The sequence below is a fragment of the Malus domestica genome, chromosome 05 (assembly GCF_042453785.1).
Source record: "Malus domestica chromosome 05, GDT2T_hap1".
Lineage (NCBI taxonomy): Eukaryota > Viridiplantae > Streptophyta > Magnoliopsida > Rosales > Rosaceae > Malus > Malus domestica.
In genome coordinates this window covers 8398743-8417142 of record NC_091665.1, presented here as the reverse complement: position 1 = coordinate 8417142, position 18400 = coordinate 8398743, and the positions used below count along the sequence as shown (strand labels likewise).

General features: G+C 42.7%; 1 protein-coding gene across 1 annotated transcript; it reads left to right on the top strand.

Annotated features, from left to right (window-relative positions):
- The first annotated feature begins 5404 nt into the window (after positions 1 to 5404).
- Positions 5405 to 7707, top strand: LOC103444997 (uncharacterized). Its single transcript, XM_008383965.4, has one exon. The coding sequence runs from the start codon at positions 5596 to 5598 to the stop codon at positions 7423 to 7425; it is 1830 nt and encodes a 609-aa protein (XP_008382187.3). The 5' UTR covers positions 5405 to 5595; the 3' UTR covers positions 7426 to 7707.
- Positions 7708 to 18400: the final 10693 nt, after the last annotated feature.

Genomic DNA, 18400 nt, shown 5'->3' with positions numbered 1-18400 from the left:
TAGTTATTGGGTTTGAATTTTCGTAATTAATCTTTAAAATTTGTTGACCTTTCGAGGTCATGTTCGAAAAGATTTGGAAACCTTGAGTGCATAGGTGAAAGCTGTGTGCGAATCGGGATTATAACAAAAAATTTATAGACGTTTGAAGTTGTTTTTCCTTTTTTTTTTTAAAAGAAAAACCTTAATTTTTTAGTTAAATGAATTCCCATTAGGTGGGAATTCAGCCTGATCGCATAAAGGAAAACTAAGGGAACCAATCAGAAGGGGGAACTAATGACCAATCAAATTAAAAGGAAACTAAGGACCAATAAGGAGGGGAAGAGGAGAAAGGACAAAGGCTACCCAATAGGAAAAGAAGGAAATGAGGGAAAAGAGGGAGATGAGAAGGAGAGGAACCGACCCGGACCCCTTTCAACCCGCGCTAACCCGTCCTTGACTCGGTTGGAATTTGACGGTTCTCAGGCATTTTTCAGACGAAATTCACCCAACCATCACCTGCAATCACCACCATACTTTTTCTCCTTCATTTTTCACCCAAGATTTGACGGAAATTGGGCCAATTTCATGGCATTTGGCGACGGTGGCATCGACGGTTTCTTGGCGGCAATTCGTCGATCCGGTGAGTTGCACCACTAACCACCACCCTTAATTGACTTCCTTTGAGCCCAGGAACAAACCCCAAACAAGTTTGGGGGCGGCGGATCATTGGAGTGGACAAATCGAAGTTCACCCATTTCAAGGTTTCCGAAGCTTCGAGGGATTTTTCGACCACTTCCCGGCCGAACTAGGCTTCGGCCCAGGTATGAAAAATGTTTCACTCTTTGAGTTAAACATTTCTACAAAATTTGGTGAATTTTAGAGTTGGTTGGAATTTGTTCCGTTCGCTGGAAACCGCCACCTGCGACGGCGCATGGGCTGAGACCCCACCTAACCTATTAGGCTAAATTTTGATGCCCCAATTCTATTTTGACATTTGTTTAGTGAAATTTTGATGTTTTAGTATAGTTTCGTAGTTGATCGCTTATTCAGCCGCCATTTGGTTATTATATGAATTGACGATCTGACCATTGGATCGATACCAAACTTTAGTACGAAATAGTATGTAATATTTGATAACATTAGGAACTAACAGATTAGGAATCAGACGTATGGATATTCTCGAATTGGATTTCTAAGTTGTAAAATCAAAAGTTGTCCGCAACTTGAATTTGCAATTGGCTGAGATCCAACCGTTGGATCATAATGAAGTTTTAATATGTTGTTTTAGAAGCATAATGTGGACTTTAGGAAGTTACGGATAAGAAATCTGATAGGTGGATCTTCCGGTTTAGATTTCTTAGGTTGTGAACCCTACTCTCGGCCTTGATCGACGATTGGCTTTTTAGTTAACTAGCCTGAGTTCTTCTAGCATGTTGCTGATCTTCGAGTGTTGTTGAGATTCTATGGAGCTTATTGGGCACATCATGATGATGTGTCTTCCTCGATTGACATGCACCTCGATTTACGTATTAATGGCATCCAATTGTGTTATGGTTGTTTATTTTATGTGATTTGACTTGTGTATTGAACTTGTTGTGAAGTGTGGTTAATTTGTATGTTTGGCCTGATGTGATGAAATGTGAGGGCTAGGAGTGGACCATGAACCCATTGTCATGGGGTTTGTTGCTTCGAGACTTGTTCACATGTTGTATCAGTATTCCATTTCTTGTTTCGCTGAGTTTTTGTATTTTGAGTATTTCTTTCATGTCTTCTTCTTCGAGCGTTGCTATATTTCTTGGACTTCCGCTCGGTTTCTTTGAGTGATCTGGAACTGGGTTTCCGCTGGGGTTCCGTTGAGTGGTCCGGTTCCATATTCTGTTTGGATTCCGTTGAGTGGTTCGCAATCCCTCGTGCTCTGCGAATCCGTTGAGTGGTCCGAAATCGTATCTTGCCTTGGATTTCATTGAGTGGTTTGATATCCATTGTCCTCCATGATTTCGTTGAGTGGTCCGGAGTCGTATCCGCTCAGATTCCTTTGAAAGGTCCGGAATCCCTTCTACTCTGCGATTCTGTTGAGTGGTCCAGAATCGTATCCTAGTTTTGATTCCGTTGAGTGGTCCTAAATCTCCTTTGGTGTCTTGGTTCCGTTGAGTGGTTCAGAACCCGATGTGATGGATTTTGTTGAGTAGTTCGAAATCGCATCATTTGACTTGTTGATTTCTTGGATTTGATTTCAACTTCAGAGATGTAGGCTTCGGCCAAACTGTGTCGCTCTAGCCCTGCATTTCGGTATATGGTATGTGTTATTGATTGATGTGATTGTGGAATGATGTTGGTTGTGATTGTTGTCATTATGATTAGACTCGTTGACCAATATGGCTAGAGATTTATGTTGCGCTTCGTCGAATGTTTCTCGTAACATTGCATGCCTATTGTGTGGTATTATGTTGAGACATAGTGATTTTTGTGATGATTGTTCAAGTGTAGTGAAAGACGAACTATGAATGACTTGATCCCTAATTATGGTATGTGATAGGAGCATATTTATGCGACTTAGTTAGCTTGTTTTCTTGCATTTATGTTGTTAGTTCTTACTTATTATAGTGTTTTAAGCTATTTTTGTGTGTTTGTAGGTCTAATTAGCAAAGTTGGCAAGAAAGTGTATTTTGAAGCATTTTGAAGCAATTTTGGGCACAAAATGGATAGCTTATGAATGGAGTAAGATGGATGGACGAATTTGAAGTTCAAAAGGCTAGGAATGTGCAGAAAAATGAAGAAAATAAATCCAAGACAAAGAAGATAAGGAATCGTCTTAAAAGAGGAAACATTATCCAAAACCTTATCCAACCTTATCTTATCCAAACTAACCTTATCTTATCTTATCCTTGCCTAATCTAGCGTTATCCTATCTTAATCAGTTTGTGACTTAAATCTAGCTACAAGGGGACCTAAAAACCTGATTTCTAAAAGGCCTATCCTTTCCCTACATTAATGCTGCACCCTTATCTGCACCCTTATCCTTCTAGAACCCTAAATTGGTGCCGTGACCACCTTTTCTAGAAGACCCTAAATATCTGGCGCCTAAACCCTTATAGAAATCTTTGCCTTGCCTTGCAAGCCACTCCCATTCCCTCCTAATTTCAGTTGCACCTTTCCTCACCCAATTCCCTTTGGATTCTGATTTAATTATCCTTTTCCTTATGGATTTAGGTTATGCAAATCCTTTTTTCAGAAATTAATTGGGCCAAACCCCTTTTTCCTGGTGGATTTAGACCTTTGTGCCACAAACCTTAGGCCTTAATCCTTGATTTCTGCTAAGTTCTAACCCTAACCTGATTACTCTAGGGTTTTGTTGTGCCTATATATATATGTGTGTTTTAAGCCAAAATTCGTACACCACCCCCATACCATTCAGAAACACATCCTGCCGCAACACATACACCATTCTACACACTTTGCTGCGCCATTGGAGAGGAAGAGAGTCTTACCGTGCCTTCCATTGATGAAGGAGGTCCTTGTGCACAAGCCACCTGCAACCATTGGAGTTCTAAGAGTTCTTTCTTCCCTCGTTTTAGTTTCACTGTTTATTTCAATTTTTTTTTTCAATTGCCATGAACATGTGTAACTAAGTTTTTCTTAGTTAGAGGTGAATTCAAAGCCATGGACATATGTTTAATATGAATTGATTCCTTTCAGTTTTTGTTTCGTAAAACATGGATGTGATTTACTTATCTATTTGATTGATAACTTATTCTTGTGTGTTGATTAAGGATGCATACTTAGTTTGCATACATGAATATGATGCTAAATTATAAGGGACTTTCACCTAATCGTTAGGTACTTATAATTAAAAGTAGTGAAGATTGCTAGTCACAATCGTGTTAAGTAGATTTTGGCTAGAGTATCATGCAGTTCATAGTTATGATAGCATTGTCAATGCTTATGATTTCCATGGAACTTAATGATCTTTGAATGTATCTCTATCATGCTGTTCATATAAGGAACTTGAGGAGAATAATTTGATTGTGATGTATTGTCCATTCAATTCAATGAATTTAGGGAAATCTGACAGTTAATTTGTGCATTCATGATTAATTTGGGGCATTGTCATTCATAGTTTAAAGAAACAATACTGGAAATCGATTTCTGTTGCATATGTTCATGTGTGGAGAAGGATCCTCTAACTAGCTTTTCACCCTTGAATTCATCTTAATTTCGTTTTAACTTACTTTGTTTGCTGCAAGTCACTTAGTTTTGTCAAATTCGTCCAAAAACCCCCTTAGTTCTTATTTGGTGTCTTAGTTTAGCTAATTGAGTTCAAATCTGTCTAATTTAGTGTTTTGAGTCTTCATAATCTTAAATTCGCCCAAATCACTCCCTAGAGTCTGTTTTGAGTCATAAGAGTGTAGTTTGCTGTTTTTGAGTCTAGTTTAGTGTTTTAAAGTTTAAATTGAGTAGATTAGCATCCCTTCTAATTCCCGGCCTAAAACGATCCCTACTTACATATACTACAATCATAGGGTTTTAATTTGTGTGTCAAGTAATTTTCACATCAGTATGTAGGCAGTCTAACAACGAGATTAGATGCATCCATAAAGTGTACAAAAAATTACTACGCAGTTGGATCTTGAGTTGTGCTTTGCACATATCCCGAAGGCGGGGTATGTTAGATATATATGTAATTGGTGATGTTACGTGTCGATCCTGGACGTATGTCGGGATTGGGGCGTAACAATCTTGGTAGAGCACTCTGGTCTGGTGGTCTCAGTAGAGCACCCTTGTTTGGTAGTCTCAATAGAGCATCGATCACTAGAGAATATGACATTAGAGAATTGATCACTTGAAATAGGTGGTCAATCACATGCCAAAGGGTCTCTTCCATCCAACAATGATCTAGTCTCCAATCAAAGAGTATTCCCTCACAAGGATATTATGGAAAAAGTGGGACCATGTCATTCTAGAGAATCACATTACCAAGTGTAGTTCAGTTATGTCAATTTCAAAGAGAGGATGAACTTATTTTCAAAAGAAAGAACGCAAGTATTATATGAAATCAACATCATTTCTACTTCAATTCTAGACACCGTCATAAACAACTCTGGTGAAAATCGGGATTCCAATTCTCCTCATTTCCTTATCATTTCAATTCTACCCATTGTGAATACGGATTAGCAAAAGAGTAAGAGATCCATTGTCGACTTCCAAGGGGCGTGCCGGTGTTCCATGACCCGACCACGTATAAGTCATCACAGACTAATTACACTGCGGACGAAGTAGTAGTCAAAAGTCACACAAGTAGCAGTGCGTTGGTAAAATTAACCGAGTCCAAGTGCGCTCAAAACCCTCATCAACGTGTGACGTGTCACTCTCACTGCGTATCCAGATAAAACGCCACCCAGATTTATCAGATTAAACTTTTACCTCGATCCCAAAATACCCCTACTGCAGCTCCCATTCTCCCACCCCAACCACCAACCAGTCCCCGTCATTTGAGTCAAAACCCAGGTCCTCTTTCGTCCACCCAAAAAACCCGCACCCTTCATCTCTGTCCGAACTCCACCCAAAACCACCAAAAGACAAAGAAGGGGGAGTGAGACAGAGGGAGGAGAGTGAGAAATGGATTTCAATTTCAACTCCAACAGAGCGGAGGCGGAGCGGTGGCTGAGCACCGCCGTGAAGCTACTGTCGGCACATGACCTACAGGGGACCAAGACCTTCGCGATCCGAGCCCGAGAGACCGACCCCAGGCTCGAGGCCACCGACCAGATAATCGCCGTCGCTGACACCCTGCTCGCCGCCGAATCCCAGATCAACAGCCAAAACCAGCAGCCCGACTGGTACGCTATTCTACAACTCGCCCAGTACACTCAGAACCTCGAAATCGTCGCGACTCAGTACCGCCGACTCGCTCTCCTGCTGAACCCGCATCGGAATCGCTTCCCTTACGCCGATCACGCCTTCCGGCTGGTCTCCGAGGCCTGGAACGTCCTCTCTAACCCCAACAAGAAGGCCATCTACGACCACGAGTTGAGCATGTTCAACCGGTTCGACTCGCCCTCATCCGGGTCGACTCAGCTGTTCGAGAGGCAATTCTTGCAAATGCATCATGTTCAGCAACAGCCGCCGCAGCCGCCGCCCCCGCAGCCACTTCTATTTCATCCCCAACCGTCGCAGCTACTACAATTCCAGCCTCAACCGCCACCGCCGCCACAACCACAACCAGAAGTGCAGAGACCACAACCGCAATGGCATTTTCAACAAAAGCGACAACCACCACCACCACCAGAACACCAACATCAGCAGCAGCAGCAGCAGAACCAGCAGTATCACCACGAATCTTCTCAGCAGCACCGGCAACAATATCAGGAACTTCCACATCTTCTGCTGCAGCAGCAGCAGCAAGAAGTGAGAAAAAACCCTAAAAGTAAGGACGGAAGACCGTCGATGGAGGAGGAAAGGCCGAATCCGATTCCCATCAATGTGACCGAGCCAGCACCTCCGCCCTCTGAATCAACTCCTCCGCCTTCCAAGTCCACTCAAGCGCCCTCCGAATCAACTGGCCCCGTTGAGTCAACTCCCCCTTCTGAGTCAGCTCCCCCTTCTGAGTTGACTCGGCCTCAAACAGTGTCCAAATCGGGGAGCTTCTGGACTTCATGTCCTTACTGTTATAACCTCTTCGAGTATCCAAGCGTTTACGAGGATTGCATGCTTCGGTGTCAGAATTGTAAGAGGGCATTCAATGCAATGGCGATAGCGTCACCGCCTCTGGCGGGGAAAGGCGGTGATGTGAACTTTTGCTGTTGGGGGTATTTCCCATTGGGGTTATTGGAGAATGATAAAAATACAGGCGGCTCATCTGGGGAGTGGACGCCATTTTCGACAATGTTTGCCTGCCCAATACAAGGGAAGAAGAATACCGGACGAGCCAAGATTGCTAATTCGGGGCCGAGGGTCTATTACGATGACGAAGAGGCGTTGCTTGATGTTTCGGATCCAAGTGAGGACTCTGATGATGATGAGTGGCAGAGGGTCAGGAGGAAGAAGAAGGCTGTAAAGGCAAGAGCTAAGGCTTCCGCTGCTAAGACTCCGGTGAGAGCTTCAGATAGAATAAGGAAGGGAAGTCAAAATTCCGGTGGGCAGGGTAAGGTTGGCACTGGTGGGGGTGTGGGTGGTGGGTCTGTGTCGAAGGCAGAGTCAAGTAAGAAGTCAACTTCTGGTGCAAGAAAAAGAAGTGCCGCTGCATTGGGGAAGTTGGATTTGAATGTGGAGTTCAGTAATAATGAGGTGGAAGAGCCTGCAGCTCAGACAATGAGTGAAGGGAATGGGACAGCAAATGGGGAGGAGGATAATATTGAAGGAATCGGGTTTTTTGAAGGTCTTGACGAGTTTTTGAGTAGTCTGCCCATACTTAATGTTGTGGGAGATGACAAGGTTAAGGCTAATTAGGGAAGTAAGGGTAAGACTTTTGCTTTTTGTCATTGCTGCTTTAGCTGTTGTAATTGCTTTATGGATGCTCGTTGTATTGAATGATGTAGAGCTTCTATGCCTTTTGTTTCATGGCTCTCACTGTTTGAATCTGCTATATAATCTGCAGCAATGTGAACTTAATTCAGGTTTTAGTTTTAGAAAATGTTAGTGTGATTTATGTAGATAAATCTTGTGGTGGAAAGATTAATCTTCAAAGGTATGGTGATAATCTGATTTTTCAGCTGTGCTGAAATTATGAAATCTTGGCATTCTATAACATAGACCTTATTTTTTCGTTAATCAGGGTTGAAGCTTGTTTATCTGTTATCTTATTGCTGATCCTATGACTAGGATTTTGTTAGGAAACCATTAACATTTCTTTATGTTGGTGTGCTTTAAGCAATTTCCCATTCTTTTGGGATTAGAAAGGGAATGGAACATGTGCGCGTCCCTTGCGTCATTCACAGGGAACCCAAAACCTTTTTTTCCCAAATGGTTTGGCGTTGACTATAGATAGTATAAAACGTAGCAGTTGTGAATGTAAGAAAGCAACACAAGTGGCAAGAACTGATGAAAAGGAAAATTTTCACAGATGCTATTTTGAGTTGGGCAATGAACTGATGAAAAGAAGATAATTTTTGTATATGGTGGGAGAATTGTCAGGTTGATGGGTTTAATATCCCAGACCATGATGGAGGTTGCCGTGTTTTTGGGGTCATTCAAAGAGGTCATGTTTATTGAGGTATCTGGCTAAACTGTTGGAGAAGAATAGTTGCAAGCATACAACACGGTAAAGATTATTTGGCTCAAGAAGTTGATGGCTTTGTTGCTCTTCCTGGAGCATATGGAATATCTGTTGGAAATCATAGCCCTGGCCCAACTTGGGCTCATAAAAAGCCAGTTGGTGCCAAATTTAGATGGGTACAAAAATTGCATTCTTTCACTAATGACAATGGTATTATTGTCATTGAAGAAGGATTTATGAAGCCAGGTGCTCTGCATATAGTTGTCTCTGCTACAACGGCCAAAGAGCTTCTGGTGAAGATGGAGCAACACTCTCCTCATGAAAGATGGCAAATGGAGCAACATGGTAATCACCAAGCCTTGAAAATATAAGGAGAAACTGTATTGATGGTAGGTCTTTCATTTCTAAATTGATTCCTGATTGATTCATCACTGTTTGAGTTATGCGGAAGAATCTATTTATACAAGGCCTTATATCATTTATTTCCCTGTACCTTCTTGTTCATTAAGTTTGGTGCAATATGCCGATCTATACTTGCTAGAGGACTCAAAAGATTGCATAAGGGTACTGTTGGGTTTGGTAGAGAAAAGGAGGCTAGGGTTTTGTGGGCCTGCTATGTTTTCTTGTGGATTATTTGGATGTAGAGGAATTTGGAGGATTTTTGACATTTACAAGGAGGTAGTGGGTGGAGGAGCTTTGGAAGAGCAAGAGATTCCTATCTTCGGTTTCAACAGAATGTAGGGCTCTTTACGACCTACCATTATCCTAGATTGGAAGGCAACCTTATGTTAATTTCTTAGAGTCTTTGGTGATGCTTTTTGTAGTCTCTGATATTGCGGATGGTTTTTTCCTTTTGTACCGTGGACCCTTGTTTACTGCTATTGTACCTTTTTAATGATCATTATTTTTGCTAATTAACAGTGAATTCACAGATGATGAAACAAAAGTATAGGGGATCAGGGAGGATTCATCCTTTTATTATTTTCATTAATGATCATCTCTTTGTTATTCATTTTGGCTTTGGGGAAGAGAATGGGAGAGGGGTGGAAACTGGAAAGTAGGGGATCAGGAGGGATTCACATGAAATGGTGAGGTGCTTCTCCGTCCTTTTTTTTTTGGGAATTTTAACGAAAAGTCTACGGTACTGTTTACTTTAATGAAAAACCACATCTTTACACTAAAAAGTCAAATCTGGTACTATTCACTTTACATTTTATTTTGTCCTTATAATTAAAATTCAGAGTTTTCAGGTCCTTTTCATTAGTTTTTTTTTTTTCCCCTTAATTATTGTTTGGTTTTGTTTATGAGTTTCTGATTATGCAGATTGGGTGGTTTAACTTGTCATTTGCAATGCAGTAAGGGTAATGCACATATTACATAGCATAAGTTAAGGTTGGTTGTGAATGCTGGATTGCTTTAATATGAAGCAAATGCCTAGCGAACAAATCCAGATTCAAAGTACCATACGTATTGCGGTATTAGAGAGTATAGGATGTACTGTATTTTTCCAAGACTAGAATTGATTAACGATTCAAAATTTTTCGTGCCCCTCTGCTCTGAGGGAGGATATCTAAGTACCTGTTTTAAGTGGTTTATTGTTTCGTTATTCATGACTCAGACAACAAAGCTGGATACCTGCCTTTTGATATTTGAAAGAAATATTCTTGGGTGTTTAGCAGCACTTTGAATCTGGATTCTTTTCGTGTCTTTTATTATTGTAAACGTGGAAAATTGATTTACTCTTTGGCAGCATGGTCCTGTCTTTGTTTTATGAGTGATGGCTGATAGAAATTTTACCACATGTAAAAGTAAGGATAAAAACATTAAATTACTTGCAAGAGTACAAGGTAATTGTAGTATAGATAGCTCCAGCAATGTCGTTCTTCACAAGGATTGAATGAATAATTTATGTTAAATCAAATCTTAATTATTTATTTAAAACAAAGTTTGAGAAAATGTTGATTTTGTTATTTAAAATAATAAAAACGAATTTAATAGAAAATAATTAAATAAAGTGATAAAATAAAATAAACTAAAAGAAAATAAATTTTAAAAATTAAATTGTAAAACTTTAGGGTTCCGCCATTACCTTAACAATCATATGTAGTTCTTTCAATTAACCACGCATATGTTTGAAGGTTAGGTTTTCCTAATATATATTCTACTTGGAACCTCTAATATAGAACTTATATTTAACATGCAACCTGTTCGGACGTTCAGTTCAAATATGAACATGAAAGACTCATTATACTTTATGAAAACCTTTTGAAAAACCATGCAATCTTTAAGACGTGGTGTTCATTCTATGTGAAACTACATTTATTAACCACAAGAAGTCAGCGCTAATTTCAGGGAACTTTCCGACCAAAATTGCATCAAATTACTTTTCTAAATATCCTAATGGTCACAAATCACTAAGACACTTAGATAGTTTAAAACGGTGATTAATAATTCAAAACATGCATGCATAATATCATAAGTAAATTGAAAAAAAAAACTACATATTCTTGCTAAGGCTCGTGGTCTCGCCCTAGCAAACAAGAACTAGTTACTAACAACCATAAACAAAATATTATTAAAAACAAGAATAGAAAACACCTTGAAAATAAACTTCAAAACCCTAAGTAGTGTGTGCGTTTCCTCCACTCTTCTCCCCCTGTCTTCTCTACCCTTAATGGCTAAATATCTTATTTATACTAATACAAAATAAAACCATAAAAAGTGTTAAAGAGTAAAACTAGGAAACATAATTAAATAATAAAACAGAAAATAAAAAGGTTTTCTATTTGAACTAAAATCAGACTTTTGACCGACCAAATCAACTCTGATTTGGTCCCAAAGGTCTCTTTTGAAAGTTGAAGACTTCCCCTACAATTCCTCAGAAGGATTCTTTCTTAAAATATGCCATCTTGACCTCCAAAATACCCAAAATGTCCAGAAACGTCAATATGGGAAAGCTGCGCGCTAGGCCTTAATTTCATCACCATGGTCAAACGGCTTGGTAGAAAAATCTGGAATTTTGATAGAATCATCTTGAAAGGCACACGAACATCCTCTAATTGGAATCACTCCAAAATTCATCCGTTTGATCACTTTTTGCTCGAGAGGGAGTCGAATATCCTATATTAAGAATATAAATCAAAGTATCAAAATTTTACCAAAATAACAAATAAATTAATACTAAAAATAGGGCAAAATATATAGTAAAATATCTACACTTCAATAGCAATTGTTTCCTTTTGTGCAACAATCTGCGGAACATGTTGGCTCGAGAATTGTTTCTTGTTTTTCGTCACTGTGACGTTGGAAGTTGTGGTTTAATTTTCTTTCTCGCTTTTCTTCTCTGCGTTGGTTTTGGTTCTGCACAAAAGGAGTACGTCATAAAGTATAGTAAGCTCGGAAACAATCCTGTTAATGGTCGGCAATATTTGACATGTTTTGGAATTGGTTTTTGTCTTTTCATGTCTAGTGGGGGGCATCTGATTAAATGATCTTCTTGAGAGCACACTTGATCTTTTTCGTTGTCCAGTTGATCATTCAGTCGTTTAATGGATGTGGACTGTGGAGGGAGTATTAAGAAAAGCACTAGGATCCTCCATGCTAAATGTGTTCCAGTGCATTTTTTTGTCACTCTTGCAGTTGCAGGTGGGCAAAGATATGTCGAAATGTGATTTTCTCCTGTAACTATAATTCTACATGTTACATACTGCAAAGTCGGTGGACTTACGCCGGACTTGCTGTGACGGACTCAGTCCACCGGTGCCACACTCAGCAGTGTCGTCTACGTTTTTTAGTACACCGCGGCTTGAAAGCCTAGGGAGTAGGAAATAGGAATGGTGGTTCTTGTTATGCCTTGGGGATTTCAGGAGTTTAAACCAACTTAGCCAAGTGGAGAATGATGAAGGGTCCTATTTGTAGAGTTTCTTGGAGATGTTCTTACGCAATGGATCTTCAAATTTGAAAGCCGCCAAGAAACATAACTCACAACGCATCTTGCCAAATCCCGGAACATCGAAAGGAAAATAACCATGAACAAAGAGAGCTGTTATTGATACTTCAAACTAGTCATCATGAATTCTGTAAGAGAGGGAAAAAAAATTAACAAATGGTAAGTGCATGATGACATTTCGGGAGCATTACTGTGGAGTTAAAAAGATTCTAACCCAATACAAAGGGCCAAAAAATGCACTAGATAATAGAGCACCAAAGTACCAATTGCCAATTGAGGTGTTAATTAGCCCGGGGGAAGGGATATAGGTGGTGACAAGGGTAACGGTGGAGGGAATGGTGATATTGAATAATGCATTATTTCTTTATTAATTAAAATGCTAATTGGCACAATTTGATTGAACAACAACTAAAAAAAATTGAGGAGTTGGTTACGTGGGAAAATGAAGAGTCTTTCTTCTTCTTTGGAATCAAGGTCCAGGAACAAAAGAGCTATGATGGTCTTCTTCGTGTTCCTTTTCGTCTAAAATTAGATCTTTCTTCTTGGTTCAAAAATTCTGTTGCACAACATTCACAATTATGATAGTCTTCTCTCTTTCACCACTTGCTCAGACATTTAGGTGACCCTCAGAGGTTCTCACAGACCCTCAGAGGCTCTCAGAGGCTTTCAAGCCGTGATGTACTAAAAAACGTAGACGATACGTTGAGTGTGGCACCGGTGGACTGAGTCCGTCACCGCAAGTCCGGCATAAGTCCACCGACTTTGCAGTATGTAACATGTAGAATTATAGTTACAGGAGAATATCACATTTCAACATATCTTTGCCCACCTGCAACTGCAAGAGTGACAAAAAAATGCACTAAAACACATTTAGCATGGAGGATCCTAGTGCTTTTCTTAATACTCCCTCCACAGTCCACATCCATTAAACGACTGAATGATCAACTGGACAACGAAAAAGATCAAGTGTGCTCTCAAGAAGATCATTTAATCAGATGCCCCATGTGGAGCCAAAAATATTCACAAGGCGACACGTGGGTTTTTTTGGACAAAAAGGACAAAAATACCCTCGAGGCATACCGGGTCTCCTACACGCGAGCAGTGGAAAATCATCCATCAACCAAGTCAGAAGTACCCAAAATGGGTAACAATTCAAAACCTATTTCATATATGTTTTTACCTCATTTTTTCCTTATTCAATTAGCCATTTATTTCAAACATTCCATAACATCCTCAACCAATTAATATAATCAATATATTAAAGGCTAATTACATCACCAAATCACCCCAAAATCACACCAAGGGCCGGCCATTCCCATCCAAAAAGAGCCTATCATATTCTCTACCTTTTCCACCATTTTCCCTTTTTAATTACACTAATTAGCTAGCCAATTAAACCCATAACCATCAAAACATTCCTTTATGTTTAAATTAGCCAATTAATCATAATAAATTGGCTAATTAAACCTAAATTAAACCTAAAAACCCTAGCCACCTCCTAACTCTATAAATAGGCGCCTATTCTCACCAAAAAATCGATTCCAACACTTTGGCAAAAATCCCAAAATTCTCTAAACACTATTTCTCTCTAAATTCTAACTTTGGCATCGGAGGTTCTTCGGCCAAAGCCCCCCCCATTCATCGTGGGCGCGTGAGGCTCTTGGCCTTAACCTAAGGTGTTAATTGTTTTGTAGGTGCAAAATTGTCCAAGATCAAGGAGGAAGAAATTTGCATCCACAAATTGGTGCTTTCATTGAGAGTTGAAATCCATACTCGTAGAAGACTCTCGCACAAAAAGGTTTTTTCTTTATTTTCTAGTCCATTTGAATATTTTTCATACGTTCTTATTATTAGAATTTTTTTACTTGCAAAGGTTCTTTGATAAAACGTATAAGCAAAATATAATGGCTAGAAATTTAGAAAATTCCACAAGTGAAAATTCTAATGTTCAAGAAATGGGATTGCGGAGATCCGTGAGGCTAAATGCGACAATAAGGGGAGTGGCATCATCATCACGAGCTTCCACCATGGGAACCACCGTGGTGGCTACCTCGGTAGCCACCCGCGGCGAGGTCCATGGTGCCTTCACCACGGCCGCCATGGGAACCACCGCTGTGGCTACTTCGGTAGCCACTCGTGGCGAGGTCCATGGAGCCTTCACCACGGCCCAGAGATCCGTGAGGCAAAATGCGACAATAAGGGGAGCGGCATCATCACCACAAGCTTCTACCATGGGAACCACCGTGGTGGTTACCTCGGTAGCTACCCGCGGCGAGGTCCATGGTGCTTTCACCACGGCCACCATGGGAACCACCGCGGTGGCTACTTCGGTAGCCACTCGTGGCGAGGTCCATGGAGCCTTCACCACGGCCCGAGCCGTGCCATCCAAGGCTCACGGTACCAAGACCACGATCCAAGCCGTGCCATCTGAGTTTACGTGGACCCAAGCCCAAGCCTCGCATTCATATGCACCGCGCATTGAGCAGCCTGCTCCCGTCAAGCAACCCACTCTCACGGCCCAACTTGCTCCTGCCGAGCAGCTTGCTCTCGTGACCCAGCCTGCTCCCGACGAGCAGCCCACTCCCGTGGCCCAGCTTGCTTTCGTCGAGCAGCCCACTCTGGTGGCCCAGCCTGCTCCTGCCAAGCAGCCCACTCCCGTGGCCCAGCCTGCTCCTGCCAAGCAGCCCACTCCCGTGGTCCAGCCTGCTTCCGTCGAGTAGCCCACTCCTGTGGCCCAGCCTGCTCCTGCCAAGCAGCCTGCTCTCGTGACCCAGCCTGCTCCCGACGAGCAGCTCAATCTCGTGGTTCAACTTGCTTCCGTCGAGCAGCCCACTCTCACGGCCCAACCTGCTCCTGCCAAGCAGCCTGCTCTCATGACCCAGCTTGCTCCCGACGAGCAGCCCACTATCACGGCCCATCATGCTCCAGTGGCTTTCCAAGCAGCCCAAGTCGACCCAAGACTATCTCAACCATCCGGACCTACCATCGAGCCGGGGGCATTCTCACCATATTTTTTCGCGGATTTGACATTTCCCAATTCAAATCTCGCGCCCGGAGTCTACCACATTTCCACTGCCTAAGGAGGCGCATTCCTTCCAAGCTCTTGCAATCCAAATGGCGAACAACACTTGTCTCGACAAGTCATAGAGTTGACGAGCGCCCTTGCACAACAGACAACTTTGGTGAATCAACTTTTGCAACGCATTGGGATCCAACGTGCCCCGGACGAGGTATCCCGAAGTAGGACAAGGGCAGACGAACCTTTCCAGCAGCGTCCCGGCAAGCAGCCATTCGACCAGCCACGAGTCGAACGTTCAGGCAGTGTACATTCCCGATTGGGCCCCCGAGATAGCGTATACTCCCGTCTTAGCGCGCGGATGAGCGTGTACTCTCGACTAGGCCCACGGATGAGCATACATTCACGGTTGGGGTCACACTCCGATAGTCAACATGAGCAACCTTCCGGACAAAGTGTTCATTCGCGGCTAAACCCACAAGGAGCATCATCCACCTCACATCAGAGTAGGCAGCACGACGGACGGAAAGAGGCAGTCACTCAATCCAGCTCAAGTTCAACCAGCAGCCTGCGAAGAACTCGCTCGCCTGCTAGAAACGTACCACATGCACTGCATCTGCGGCGTAGACGAGCCAAACACATGGAAGAGCAGTCTAGACCACCAAGTCATGGCTGGGGGCAGCCGAGAGCTCCGCTACCCCAACAAAGGCAAATTCAGGAAGAAGTAGAGAGACTCTTGACCAAGCGATTGCATGATTTCCAACGCAACGAGGTCACCGACGAGGCACTACGATGGAGCATGACCAACATAAGCAGGTCACCCTTCACGGACGAGATCGAGCAGGCAGAGCCTCCACGAGAGTTCAGCATGCCACATTTCACATCTTTCAAAGGGGATGAAGACCCGGAGAGACACTTAAAGCGCTACCGAAGCACAATGATCCTTTATCGAAACAACGATGAGCTTATGTGCAAGATATTCGCCACTACTCTACAAGGCGAGGCGCAAGATTTGTTCTACACCCTGCCGCCACAATCCATCCGGAATTTCTACGAACTTTCTTTGGTTTTCACCAAAGAATATTCATCCTATCGCTCGATCAAAAAGAAATCTGATCATTTGTTTAACGTCAAGAAGAACCCAAAGGAGTCACTTCGCGACTATGTGAGGAGGTTCAAAGTAGAGAAGGCAAAAATAGTCGAATGCAACGACTCGATAGCTAGAGCAGCCTTCCAAAAAGGACTTCCAGCAGACCACCCGCTATTCGAAAAATTGATCATGAAAGAAGATCTAACTCTGACAGACTCTTTTGCTTTGGCAGAGAAGTATGCACTTTGGGATGAGGCTCGCCAATGCACATTCAAGGACTTGAAGAAGTACCCGACATCACCTCCCTAGAAGCAGCGGAGGACTTATTCACATGTTTGACGGTATCTAAAGTAGCAATAAGCTCTACCATCATGCGAGAAGAGATGGGGGCCCGACTACCTGTATTCCACAGTTACCTGTATTCTACAGTTCAAAAGCTCTCCTCGATGTTATTAAAAATTCAAAAGCTAACTTTGGCGATAGTTGTTGCAACCCAGAAGCACAAATTTTACTTTCAAACGCATGCAATTATCCTAATGACGTACTATTCTGCCCAATCCAGACACGCGATGATAAAGGTGTAGACCCTGGCGGATGTAAAGTTTTCTGACGAACGCAACACTGGAAGGACACACTCGAAAGTAAGTTTTGTCCTCGTCACCCTAAAAGATTCTACATAGGAGCAACATGTACCGGCAGTTGAGTACCATTTCTTGCTGCGCATCACACGGCCCTAGCCGACCCTTGCTTAATGATTCAACTCTAGAGTGGCCCAATACCGGCAGTTGAGCATCTCCTGTTGCGTATGACATGGCCCCATCTCCATAGCTCCCTACTGCGTCTTCACGCCGAGCCTAGGTGACGCAACAGAGCGGCCCAACGATGCCTCAGAAGTAGCCGAGCACACTCTAGCTGCGCCTACTCCACCCGATGGAGACTTCTGGCATTTGCAGGTCGACGACGCAGAAAAGCCTTCATCACTGCCGGCAAAGAAGGCTCCAAAAAGATGGATCCCATCTGGGAAGGTCCGTACAAGATCAGCAGAGTAGGGGGCAAGAGTAATTACACCCTCACCACCATGAAGCGGCAAAAAGATTGAAAAGAAATGGATGGCCTACAATCTGAAGAAGTACCATGTGTGACCTCCCGCTACATTAAAACCCGAAGACTCAATAAGCTCGACGGGCACCACCTCACAAGCTGAGGACTATCCAGTTGTTATGCAGTTCTTACCTTACAGCTAAAGTTCTCGTTCGTTTCACTCGTTTTTCAATGAGGAATTTAGAAGTAATCACAACTTGGCTTGGCTGCATGCTTACAACAACTAATCACTCATGCACTTCAAAAGAAGACTGCGCCCTTCTTAGGGACTCATCGCAGGAATTGCGCCCCCCGAGGGACCAACCATGCTCTCCAGTGCGAGAGGGTAAACCAATTCTCCGACACCCATATGGGTCAGCTCTCCAAGACGGTAGGATAAACTTTACACTCCGAATATCCAGACGTGGATGAGCCTGGCTGCCCTAGTATAACTAGATGCACGATGGCTTGCGCCGGGATTCCTAGAAGTAGCCGCAATGGTCTTTTTCAAGGCTTAGCTAACTGAAGGATTTTGGGTCTCTTAGCCTAATCCGTAGGGAACCGGGCCCTAGAGACGGAGAGGGCACATTACGCAGTACATCCGATGGACGGCTGCCCTGGAATCCTAAAGCTGCTACCGAGTGCACTAAGGTAGCCTACGGATTCCGGAAGACTGCCTACGGCTTGCCTTTCGAGCAGTGAAGCCGCACTAGACTTATACAACCGCACATTCTTGTGAAAGGTTAAACAAGCTAGCGCGCATATACGAAGTTTTATCCACTGCCGACATGCTACGTAGTCGATAAGCTTCACCTCTGCCAAGCGCGGAACAACCTACACCAAGTCCTAAAGTGTTGTGATACTTGCTACGCAACCTACAGAATTGAAGAAAGTCAAGGTTAACAGCCTAGTGGTTACGCGGACTTGTCTGCTTCTGTAAGTAAGGCATCCGGCTGCCAACCCTATGGCTAACAACTTTGCAAAGTTCTACACCAACACCTACGGCTGCATAGGCTACGCGAGTTTGTCTGCTTATAAAAAAGTGGCATGCCTGCCACTGGTCTATCAAGTCTA

Bases quoted from the DNA above. Each gene is read 5' to 3' on its own strand.
- LOC103444997 (XM_008383965.4), top strand. From the start codon at position 5,596: ATGGATTTCAATTTCAACTCCAACAGAGCGGAGGCGGAGCGGTGGCTG.